Source organism: Meriones unguiculatus, chromosome 11 (assembly GCF_030254825.1).
Source record: "Meriones unguiculatus strain TT.TT164.6M chromosome 11, Bangor_MerUng_6.1, whole genome shotgun sequence".
NCBI lineage: Eukaryota > Metazoa > Chordata > Mammalia > Rodentia > Muridae > Meriones > Meriones unguiculatus.
In genome coordinates, this window is record NC_083359.1 from 111,478,021 (window position 1) to 111,490,821 (window position 12,801).

The following is a 12,801-nucleotide window of genomic DNA, read 5'->3' on the forward strand; positions in this document are numbered from 1 at the left end:
TATTAGTATATCGAAGATGATTGGTTTTCGTAGGTTGAGTTTTGAACCCTGGAGGTTTTAACAGACTTCTGGCAGGAGAGGGCGCCCCAGGGTTGAGAGAAGAAGAACGCTGCAGCAGTTTAAAGCCAGAGACACGGGGACTTAATTTCTGGCAATATTCTATAATCCAGAGGGACCCACGGGTTAAGTCAGGACAAAAAAGGACGCAAGAGAAGGAGGAGAAAGACTCGTAAACAGTGACACACGCTCAGAAACAGCCAGCATTCCTGACCCCTCCCTGTGCGCTCTCTCTCTCTCTCTCTCTCACACACACACACACACACACTAGGCTACACTACCCCACCCCACTCCATACCACCCCACCCAACCCCTAGTCCTGGGAAGTGGAGGACAGATTCTCAGACCCCAGCAAGCCTGATGAATGATGCAAGTCAAGGGTGGGATCCAGGAATGTGCATTTTTCAAGGCTCCTCAAAGCGTCGCTCCTGTTTGGCCCAGCAGGCTCCTGGAGCTTCTGCAAGGCCCATTTGTGCACACTTCTTTGCAAAATCCAGCCTTTTCAAGATCCTGCTGGTTCACTGGGCAAGAGCCCTGCCCCCACCCCACTCCTCAGTATGTTCGATCTCAGTTTCCCTCCATTCTCCTCACCTTCCTCCATCCCCAGGTGATGGTAGTCACCTTGGCCAGCCTTCAGCAAGATTCCTGCCAGGCTGCTTCCATCTCTCTTCCCTCAGCCTGAGGTTTCCTCTTAGTAATTTTCCACCTACCAATTGCCATCCTGCAGTTTGGCTGAAAACCCTCACTTGTCTGGTCTGAATTCGGAACGGAGCCCAGTTCTCTGCCAATCCCTTCCTTCCCAGGTGGCAACAGTCCTGCATGGGGACTAACCTCTTCAACCAGGCTCTAGCTCTGGCTTCCTGGGATACAATCCCGAGGGGCCCAATGAACCTGTTCAACAGTGACCTCTGCAGTAACTAGTTAGGCAGTAACTAACAGTAACTAGTTAGGCAGTACCTTAGTTATGCAGCTAGTCCGAGGATTAACTTAGGGGCCCCGGGCAGCAGCATGACAGCACACACAGTTAAGCCTCTTTTAGATTCGGTTCTTGCTGCTGGAAGATGGTCCGGCTGGTAAAGTTGGTGAAGTGCCTGTGTGTGAGCATGAGCAAGAGAGCTCAATCCCCGGTGTCCACATGACGAGCTGGTGTGCCGGTGGGCGCCTGCAATCCCACCTCGGTATGTGGGGGTGCACACAGGCGGATCCCGGGGACTTCCTGGCCACCAGCCTTGACTAATCATCAAGACCAGGGCTCAGTGAGAGGTGGTGTCTGTCACTGAGGAACCACACCAGAGACTGACCTCTGACCTCTACAGAAACGTACACACAGAATGACCCATGCCCACGTTAACACGCACACACACGTTTGCATACATACACTAAATACATTTGTATTCCTGTCAACATAATGAACTGGAATGTTTAAAAGGTCTCACGGTTTCTGAAGGCTCTGGAAGCCTCTAGGCCATCGTCCAACCCACAAGCAATAGCTTTAAAACTACCAGAGCCCCTGCTGAGCTAGGGGGATTCGATTCTGTATAGTTAAACAATATTCTCCTAAGCATTTTGGGGACATTTAGAAGTTATTGCTGATCTCCCATAAGGAACACCTGAACTTTTTTTTAACCACACATTCATTCGGTGTCTTCCAGGCCCCAATACTGTAGCGTCACCGTTTCCATGGGACTGTCAATCAGCGTTTCTTCGCCGTGTCCTTTGCCTTTCCTCGGGAGTCAACAACCATCTCCACTGTTATTTCTCTGCTTTCTCGGCTGCTTGTGTGCTCCAGACCCTCTGATAAGAAAGCCAAGCAAAGCAAACAGGGCACACCTGCTGGCTATTAGGTCCTCTTTTCTTCTCTCCCAGCCTGGATGGAGCTTGGCGATGTGGGGACCTCCCTTTGCAGTCACCGGGGACCCTGCTTTTTATCTTTTTTGGTGTACCTCTCCAGGAAGGCCGAAGGACGTTTTTATGTGAAAAGGGGTTTGACTGGGGGAGCAGTAGCTTACATGTTGACATTGCTGTGTGGCAAGAATCCATCCACCCTCAGCCAGGGCAGCGTCCCATCAGCCGGTCGCTTGTGCTAACGTCCCTTCGCTGTGCGTGGCTGATGATACTTCCTCCTAAGTGTAGGGTCTGCCTTGCTGCTCAGGCGTGTAGCTCGTGTGCCAACACCAAGCAGTCAAAACGCTGCTGGGTCCCAGGCGTTGGCGCATGGGCTTTCTCTCTCTCTTGAACTTCTCAGTTCCATTCTTTTCTGGGCTCTAACATTTCCAGAATTCTATTTGGTGGGGATTTGGTTTCTGTTTTGTAGGGTGTTGAGTACCCTCTTGGCTGCTCAAATGGACTCTCAAGTCCTTTGCCTCAGGGAACTTTGCAGAAAGTATTTCCAGGTTGGTGGATTCTCTTTACTCCCCAATCCCTGGTTCTTATTACAAGATTGCTAATAAGATTCTAGGCTGATCTTTTATATTCATCTTTCCTCCCATCTTTTCTCTCTTTCTGGAGCATTTTATTTTCAGGAGCATTGTCATAATTGTGTAGTGTAGGTGGATTCATACATGTGTGGCTGGGTGTACATACGTGTGGCCGTGTGTATATTCCTGTGCATATACATGTGGCTGGGTACATACATGTATGTCTGGGTGCACATGCAGAGGCATGTGGAGGTCAGAGGCTTCAGTGGCTCCTGTGTTGCTCTCTGCCTTATTGTTTGCACTGAGGAACTTGTGAATTCGGAGCTTGTAGCTCAGCTGGGCCGGCTGGCCAGAGTGCCCCTGGGGCCTGCCTTCCTTTGCCTTTTCAGCGTGAGATCTGGGTCCACGCCTCACAAGCTCTTGGCGTGCTGGGAACTGCCTCGGGTTTGTGCTCGTTCAGCAGGTGCTCTCCTGGGCCATCTCCCCGAGTCCCATCCAGGCAATTCGGAATCTTCCCAGCTGAGCTTTCCTTCAAGGACCTTTTTCGTGTTCTGTGTCCTTTTAAAATGTCGTTTTGGTCCTCACGTGTGGATGCTCTGTCTCCCCGAATGCAGAGAACGCTGCTCCTGCTGGGCTGGCCTCTGTGGGGTTTGCTGTGTCTGAGCTTTCACCCTGCCTTGGTGGTTGTCATGGCCAAGCGTGCATGTTTGCTGCCCAGGCTGTGGGAGAGTACGGGTGCCTGGCAGCTCCTTTGGGAGACCCCGTACGCCCGCTCTCTTGTAGCTTTCCCTTTCCCTGCGTTCTTCCTGAGGGGATGGCTTCCTTCATTGTGTACTGCGGGGCAGGCTGAGCTGGCAGAGGTGCAGAGGCCAGGCTGCTCGTGCCCGGGAGTCGATTCCTGTAGATCTTTTGGGGGCTCACAAAGTGGGTATAACATTTGGATGTCCCACCGAGATTGCAGGGCCCCCCAAGACCTCAGGACTGATCCGGAGGGTCTCATATCAGCTGGTAAGTGTCGTGTCTGTGTCTCAGTCTCCGTCATTGTCCTTTTGTGCAGTGTGCAGTGTTCCCGTTGGCGCCTATCTTCTGTATTCTATTCTGCCTCAAGGCATCTGTATGAGTGACTAAATGTGATTTGGTCAGACGTGTCAAACAATCACAGTCACTGAAGTTGGGAGAAACGTCCCCCAACTTCATCAGTTTCTGGAGGTGGTCTAGAACCACCCACCACTCAGGCTTCTGTGGCAGAGGAGCCAGAGCGGGAATCTGAAGGTCTGTTTTCACAGTACCTTACCCAGGAAGGGACTTGGACCCATCCTGGAGGAATTTCTGTAAGGCCCATGTTCGGCCTGCCTGAGAAGAGTCAGTTTTGGTCCCGGGAAATTTGGCCAGCTGGTGGGTGTTTTTTGTCTCAGTGTCTCTGTGCAGTATTTGTTTGTGTCTACCTTCTGTTTTCTGTTCTGAAAGGCCTCATAAAACTTGTTTAAAGTGTGTGCCTATATGTTTATAAGGTATATGAACGCATATGTATAGGTTACCACGTGGTATATGAAGTGCCTCAGTGTCTCGCCGCCATCTTAACTTTACCACGTGGTTTATAGTGTGACTGCCTCCTTGTCTAAATCTTGCCGTTTCTAGCTTTCTAGCTCTGGTTGGTGTTTCAGAGTGTGCTCTTCCTGTGAGTGTGTTGCAGGGGTGGGGCCAGGGTCTCCCGCTTCTCCCCTGAGGCTTCGGAGCACCTGGAGCACCTGGCGTCCAGGGCTCAGGCCGTCTTTGGAAGCGGTGCTGACTTTTCTTGGTTACCCTTAGCTAAGTCCCCATGTCTCCTCTCTTTGCCCTTGTGGTCCAGCAGGAGCATTCTTCCCCTGTGACCGAGCTCTTGTAAGGGGGTAGAAATGTTTTTTGAGATGCCGTGTTTAACCCTGACTGATCTTTTCTGAATGTTCCATCAGGCTCAGAGGGAGCAGTCCATGAACGGAGAGCTTGGGCGGGAGGGCTTGCTACAGTGCTGTTGATGGGGAAAACAGGCTGTGTTTCCAGTCCAGGCTGACCTGAAATTTGCTATGTAGCCAAGGATGACTCTGAACTTCTGATCCTCCTGCCTCCACCGCCCCGTGCTGTAACTGCACACACACATCACTATGCCCCTATGCCATGATGGGTAAAGAAACCCAGGGCTTGGTGCATTTCAGGCCAACAGTCCATCAACTGTGCCCCGTCCCTAGGCTCCATCAACTGTGCCCCATCCCCTAGGCTCTGTCAACTGTGCCCCATCCCGAAACTACAATGTGTGGTGTCTATGTGAGTGGATTAATGGGGTGGGGGTGGGGCAGCCTGTATAGGTCCTCACAGAGTGTACAGTGGCTCAGGCCAGTCCAGGGCAGCAGGGGGAACTTCTGGGAGATGTCCCCATAGCAAGATTTGAAGGATAAGTGTGGGTTCTGGATGTGCAGCTGGGGGAATGGCATTCCGAGAAGAGAGGATGTGGGTGTCAAGCAGGAGTCTAGAGAAAGCAAGTAGAGAGAGCAAGGAAGACACCACTTGCTTGTCACCATAGGGCAGCATGCAAATCAGGGCTCGCCAACACCAGACCCAGAAACAACACCATTGTATTCCCTCTGTAAAGCTGAGCCAACTCAAAATATTACCAAAGGAGGGCAATTCTCAGATTGCAGAGAGGGACCACGAGCTGCTGGCTCAGTGACAAGAATGGGACTGTTCTACTTCCCACAGCCACTTCTGTCTGCTTCTCTCCTCCAGTGTCCAAACAGTTAAGAAACAGGCCCTGGAAGAGCTCACACTAATGTTGGGCTGTTCCTGCCAGCCAAGGATTGTGTATATGTTGTCACTGGGTCTCAGCCCACCAGCAGATGGATGCCGTGTTCGTGAGCCTTAGGGACAGCCAGCATCTTCGTGTGAGTTTGGGTGGCTGATCCTCAGGAGAAGCAGGGTCTGGTCGCCCCTCTGCTAAAGGCATAGAGCCGGCCTTCCGGAAGGCCCAGACGTGGCTCCCATTGCCTCCTTTGGCGACAGGACAAATTAAATTAGATTACCTTGGAGGCTTGTTCCCAGACACAAATTGGATGCAGGCAGCTTCAGCTTTCCCCAAATGAGCATTAAGAAAGAGGCAAGAGTTTTCGTTTGATTTTTGTATCCTGCTAAACCCTTGACAAGCAGAAGAGTGTTCTATCCCCCTTACTCTCCACCCTGTTTGTAGCTTTTGAGTCACAAATCCCAAAGAGAAATATGTCACTGAAGACACACACAACACAAACACGCCACACACATATACACACACATACAACACACAGATCCCCCCCACTAACATGTAACACATACACCACATACTACATACAGTACATACACACACAAACACACACACACACACACACACACACACATAGTTACAAAGATTCTGTTACGCTCTTGAAAAAGTTGGTGGAACAGCACTTTTAAGAAGCCGGCTGCTGTGAAAACAAAGATGCCTTGTCTAGATGTTTTCTGCCACACTCGGCTATTTTGATTAGAGCAGTAACTGAAGCCCTTTGGACTGGCTGGCAAGTGATGGCCAGTGAGTCAGGGTCACTGTGAGGAGAGAAGGCACTTCTTTCCCGTTAGGGTTTCTTTAACTCCCTGATGTGAAGGAAGCATCTGAGACGCTCTCTGAACCGGCTGTGTGAAGCCTGAGGTCAGCGTCCTGAGCAGATGCCGGACTGGGATTTCGGGAGCTGGGATCCCGCAGGGGGAGCTTCGAGAGGCCTCCTATGGCAGTGGAACCCCACTTCTCGGCTCTGATCTCAGACCACAGACATGAGGCCCAGCTGACTGGCTGCAGGCGGCGTCTGCAGCCCTTTGGACAAGTTTCCAGAGGAGATGGGACTTGGTGCTGGTGTCTGTCATCAGTTTAGGAGTGCGCATGCCCTGCCTGCTGTGCCTGACTCCAGAACGCACGAACGCTGTGGCTCCACAGCCTTAGCAGCTTCTTTTTTTTAAATTATTAATTACAGTTTATTCACTTAGTATCCCAGCTGTAGCCCCTCCCTCATCTCCTTCCAATCCCTCCCTCCCTCCCTCCCTCCCTCCCTCCCTCCCTCCCTCCCTCCCTCCCTCCCTCCCTCCCTCCCTCTTGTCCTTCCATGGCCCTCCCCAAGTCCACTGATAGGGGAGGTCCTCCTCCCCTTCCATCTGACCCTAACCTATCAGATCTCATCAGGACTAGCTGCATTGTCTTCCTCTGTGTCCTGGTAAGGCTGCACCCCCCCACTAGGGGGAGGTGATCAAAGAGCCAGCCACTGAGTTCATGTCAGAGATGGTCCCTGTTCCCCTTACTAGGGAACCCGCTTAGAGACTAAGCTGCCATGGGCTACATCTGTGCAGAGGTTCTAGGTTTATCTCCATGAATGGTTCTTCGTTGGAGTATCAGTCTCAGAAAAGACCCCTGGGCCCAGATATTTTGGTTCTGTTGCTCTCCTTGTAGAGCTCCTGTCTCCTCCAGGTCTTTCATCTCCCCCTTCTTTCCTAAGATTCCCTGCACTCTGCCCAAAGTTTGGCTATGAGTCTTAGCATCTGCTTTGATACCCTGCTGGGTAGAGTCTTTCAGAGGTTGTCTGTGGTAGGCTTCTGTCCTGTTCCCTGTTTTCTTCCTCTTCCAATGTCCGTCCCATTTGCTTTTCTGAATGAGGACTGATCATCTTACCCAGGGTCCTTCTTGCTTAGATTCTTTAGGTGTACAGATTTTACTATGTTTATCCTATATTATATGTCTAATATCCACTTATAAGTGAGTATATTCCATGTGTGTCTTTCTGCTTCTGGGATACCTCACTCAGGATGATCTTTTTATTCCTGCTAACGATTTGCTGGATTGGCCGCTCCTGGGGCCGGCACCAGATCCTTGTTCCATCTGCATTTTACCTCATCCCCCCACATCCCAAAACTCCCTCAGCTTTTTTACAGCTTCTTTGACCAGCAATGGAAATTGACATAGAAGTTGGTTTCTTTTCAGACCTGTTGTTTCAATAGACGCTCTATTTCAAAGGAGGCATGACCATGTGTGTATGTGTTTGTGTGTGTGTGCGTGTGTGTGTGTGTTCGGGGCCTTGCTGTGTATGAAACCCTGAATGGTGACAGTATCGCACACAACATACAGTTCCATAAAGTCTTACCACGAGGCTTCAGGTAAATGCGGCTCCTTCTTATTGGCTGCCTATTTCTTGTTGCTCCTCCTCTCCTCCTCTTCTCTCTTCCTCTGTGGATTCCCCCCTCTTTGAGGAGGGGCATGATTTCCTGCTCACAAGCTGGTTGGTTTCTGGGAGGAGTCAAAAGACCTGATTCAAACCTGGAACCAGCTGGTGGGCCCCTGGCACAATGTGTGTGAAGCCAGGCCCAGGAAGGGGCCCTTCCTGGAGACCCAGCCTGCAGCAGGGAGAAGTGTGCAATGGGAGCCAATCCAGTCCCAGCATCGGGCTCCCCAAAGGACGGGGACCGGCAGCATCCCTGCATCCCAGGCACAGGGTGCGCACGTGGCGCTGGCTGCCCTGGAGACTCCCATGGCCTGGTCAGCTGTGAGCTCAGCGGGAGCAGAACTGCAGAGCCACGCCCACCACGCAGGTGCTCGCTCCAGCCTTGATCATGCCTCAGCGCAAATTTCAGAAACGAGAGCTGTGTGTGAGCAGACTTTTCTTCCTCACAGGAGACACTCTAGTGACCAGTGCTTTCCAGAGGCCTTGTGCCTACCCACAGCGTAGGTGAGCTTCAACCATCAAGATGACGCAGGAGCTTCGGGGAGAGTAGGTGAGGAGGGAGAGGAGCAGGGGCTCCCTTAGCAGAGACACTTGACCCCCGTCTAGTTCACCCCAATTCTGGAGAAGCCGGAGGAGCGTGTGCACACACGTGCACATACACACACGGGCACACACACAGATAGACATACTTGCACACACAGACACATACATGCACATGCACACAGACTTACATGCACATACAGACACACATACCTGCATGCACACAGACACACACACAGGCACATACAAATACATGCATAACACAGACACACATACGTGCACATACAGACACACACACAGACACACACATACATGCACACACACACACACACACACACGCACGCAGTCACTTTCCTTCTACTTACCTAGTCGCATATCCGGCAGATCTTGGAGCGCCCGTTTGGTCCCGGCATTATGCCGGGCTGTGGTCAGCTCTCCTTGGGCTGAGTTGGCACAGCCACATCCTGAGCAGAGCTGATCAGCGTGGCGGCACACTGGGCTGACACGTGGGTCCTGACTTCCTGGGTGACGGTGTTTCCTGTGGAGTCCTGCGTGTGTTTGGAGCCGCCTGCCTTCCCTCTCTTGGCAGCATGGCGCTGGCGTTTGCGGTGTCCAGAGCGTGGGGCCTTTATCCCGCTTGCTTGTTTTCTCAGAGAACCCTGAACCTAATGAGTTTTACCTCATTTTCTAAAGCACCCTGAAAACTCTGAGCACACGTTGGATACTTTCCCTCAGGTCCACCTCTTGACATTTTTATTAAATTCCCTTATTCATGATTGAGTCAATGAGAGAACAGGCTCTGGAGAGAAGCCCTCCCTTCCTTCAGTTGTTGGTTCTACTCCAGTACAGGTCTGGGAAGTTTCATAAGTCCTCTTTTCATTCTTTTTAAAAGTTTTTTATTTATTTTATGAGCATTGGTGCTTTGCTGCATGTATATCTGTGGGTGTCAGATCTCAGAGTTACAGACAGTTGTGAGTTGCCATGTGGGTGCTGAGAATTGAACCCAAGTCCTCTGGAAGAGCAGTCAGTGCTCTTAACTGATGAGCCATCTCTCCAGCCCTCCCCATTTCCACTCTTGTTTAATTGTTCTTAATATTTGTTTCTGGAGGGCCTCCTCCTGCCTCAAGTCAAGGTGGCAAGTGGGCACATGCCCTAGAGCCGCCTGGGGCTGGGGGTGAAAGCCACACTCCTTCAGGTACGTGAGTCCAGGTCAGTGCCAACCAGATTTCCACCTGTGATTTGAAGGGTCAAACATGTTCAGTCCACTGCTCCTTCCTTCCTTCTGGGCCGGGACTGTGTTCAGGGCCTTGTATAGGTTTTGTACGAGCAGTAGTGCTTTCATGTCTGTTATGATCTGGGGACCGTCTTGCACAGGTGGCTGGCCACTGGCTGGAATGTTCTGTTGCGCACGGTCAGATGAATGGTGTTCTCGACAGGACAGCACACTCCTGCCTGTCCTCCAGTGGCCTGGGAAACGCCTGTGACATAGCCCTTGCATTCTGTGTCCTGAGGCATAATAATCATGGCTAATAATAATAATAATAATCCAGGGACGCCTCTGGAGAAACAGGTGACTTGCATGGAGGGTTGGGAAACGCCACATGAAAGAAACACAAAGGAGGTGGGCTTCTGTGGTAAAAGACCTCAACCCACAGCGTGTGCTCACCTCTCCTCAGGCCAACTAAACAAACTGTGAGCCGGGCGTGAAGTTGTACACCCATAATCCCAGTGCACAGCGGGGACTGCAGGGTCAGCGAGCTCACACAGCAAAACGTTGTCTCTAAACAGATGAAAGGGGCTAATGACCCTGAGGGTTAGTCTCCTCATGGGTCTCAAGTTCCACGCTTCTTTCTGTTCTCTCTCTGTATCCTTCCTTCCTTCCTTCCTTCCTTCCTTCCTTCCTTCCTTCCTTTCTTTCTTTCTTTCTTTCTTTCTTTCTTTCTTTCTTTCTTTCTTTCTTTCTTTCTTTCTTTTTTTGAAATGGGGTTCCTTGTAGCTCAGGCTGGCTTTAGACTCACTAAATAATACTGGCCTTGAACTCTTGGCCCACGTGCTTCCACCTCCAAATCAACACGTCACCATGCCCCCCACTCCTCAGCTCTTCTTAAATGTATAATAGTTTATTGATTTCTTAACAGATCAACAGTTCTACAGCAGTGGTTCTCAAGCTTTGTACTGCGGGACCTCTAATACAGTTCCTCGTGTTGTGGTGGCCCCAACCGTAAAATTCTTTCATTGCCAGCCCTGGTGGTACACGCCTTTAATCCCAGCGCTTGTGAGGGAGAGGCAGGCTGATCTCTGTGAGTTCGAGGCCAACCTGGTCTACAAAGCAAGGCCAGAACAGCCAAGGTTCTGTTACACAGAGAAAACCTGTCTTGAAAAACCAAAAAGGGGAAAAAAATTGCTACTTTGTAACTGTAATTTTGCTACTGTTGTGAACCATTTATGTAAATATCTGATATGCAGCCCTCCCAAAGGGGTCGTGACCCACAGGTTGGAAACTTTTGTTCTATAGGCTGGCCGTTGGTATTCTGGGTCAAAATTTTACTCTACCAAAGTGAGGCAAGAAACAGCATGCATGTAGTTTTCCACAGGAGGCAAGATCTCTACCTAAAGAAATTGAGCCTGGCTGGAGACACAGACAGAGTGTGTGTGTGTGTGTATCTGTGTTTCTGTTCCTGTTTTTGAGCAAAATGTAGAAAAGGACCCTGAGCCAGAACCCTGAAATGCAGATGAACACGGCCTTCCACAAGTGGATGAAGCAGCCTCCCATGTCAGCATGACCGAGAGCCTGGCCCCACCATCAGGCAGGGCAGAGGACCAGTGTGGATTAGATTGGGGATTTATTTGTCTCTGTTTCTACCCATTCCTATCAAATACTTTTACACACCAGATTTAACACAGCCAAAAATAGATCACAACCCATAAAACAAGACTTAGTAGTTGAGACAAAAAGCAAAGTAAGCAACAGGAAAATGGCATTTGGGTGACAAAAGCATTTGCCAAGTGATACACTTCCAGCTAGGTGTGGGGACACACGGCTTCCGTCCTCGTGCTTGAAAGGCTGAGGCAGAGGATCCTTGAGGTCGGCATCAGCCTGGCAAGAGAACGAATTTGCAGCCTGTACAGTTACTCTCTGCGGTGAGAGGCGTGACCAAGTCAGTGTATGGAAAGGGGGGTGTACTGGGCTCGGTGTTCCGGAGAGTCCGTGATGGCCACAGACAGCAGGCCTGGGGCAAGAACAGAGGCCGCGAGCAAGCATCTTCAAACACGAGCCTGAAGCACAGAGTAGGTGGAGTAGGTGAGGCTTTGACCACTCAGAGGCCATCTCCAGTGACATACTTGCTCTAGCAAGGCTGTGGTTCTTACGACTCCCCAAACAGCGCCTCCAACAGGGGACCAGAAGTTCAGGGACCTGAGTCTATGGAGGACATTTCTAATTTAAACTATCACAGGCCACTTTGAGGGACTGTCTCCAACAAGCAGTGTACCTCGGAAGGAGAAGGTCAGGAGGACTACATATACCCAGACATATGTTGAATTAGCTGATTTAGATCACAAAGTGTCACCCAAAGTGTCAAATGCTTTTGTGCAGAGCTCTCTGTCTGGCTGCTCAGTTAGGCACCTCCTGAAAACCATCTAAGGAGCTTACATGAAGGATGCAATTATCAGAAAGCACACCCTGAAACTGACTAGTTAGGCCAGATTACTCATTGAGATTTTACAGTTCAGATGTAGATATGAAGACATGGAATTTAGGAACAATCCGGAACCCAGATAAAATGCCGGGTGGTCCAGGGTCCTCTGAAACCCTCAGGAATTGTCCCGGAATGCAAAGCCACCATGTAGTGCTGAAAGGGGAGTCACTCGCGTTTGCAGTGAGGGTGAGCGCTGTGGAGCAGATTGCAGACTCTAACCCAGAGCACTCTGGGCACGCGTGAACCTTTCAGGGCACAAGCCGGTCTGCTGGCATGTTGGCTACTTGTTTCTCTGCTAAAACCAAATACTTGACAGAAGCAAGAGGAGGAAGAGGTTGCTTTCCTCACAGTGGGAGAGCTCAGCCCTCGGAGCAGAGGAGTCGCTGGGGCAGGGGCAGCTGTTCATGGAGGTGGGTGTTACACAGTCCTGGGCCCCAGCCCAGCTCCTAACCCCGTCTCCGCACAGACATGCTCCAGTGGTTATACAACTGACCTGCTAGACCTGAGTTCTTCACTGATTCCTCTGCTCCATTCAGCTTATGTGCGTCAGAGCCTGCTCCAGGCTGGGGAACCATCATCATCATCATCACCATCATCATCATCATCATCATCACCATCATCATCATCATCATCATCATCATCATCATCATCACCACTGACTCCGATATGTGAAGTTTAGGGGCAGGGTTCTGTCACCAAGAGCAAGCTCTCCTTCTGTCACCAGTCCTGGTTTGGTACTAACACTGCCAAATAGAATAGACCAGGAATAGTTTTTGTCTCTTTGTGGGGTGAGAAACTTGTTCCGCTTGAACAGATGTCTCATGAGATGATCACAACATTTGATTC

At 50.7% G+C, this 12,801-nt stretch overlaps 1 protein-coding gene across 2 annotated transcripts in view; it reads left to right on the forward strand.

Annotated features, from left to right (window-relative positions):
• The window catches only part of Lamb3 (laminin subunit beta 3), a 152,863-nt gene that overhangs the window by 75,189 nt on the left and 64,873 nt on the right, over positions 1-12,801 (forward strand). The window contains exon 1 of one of the 2 annotated variants that reach the window (XM_060364954.1): positions 3,397-3,482. The exons of the other annotated variant lie outside the window; for it this stretch is intronic. Coding sequence (XP_060220937.1) covers positions 3,416-3,482 — 67 coding nt within the window. The 5' untranslated portion in view covers positions 3,397-3,415. Of the gene's footprint in view, positions 1-3,396; positions 3,483-12,801 lie in introns of those variants that run through there. 2 annotated transcript variants of the gene reach the window in all.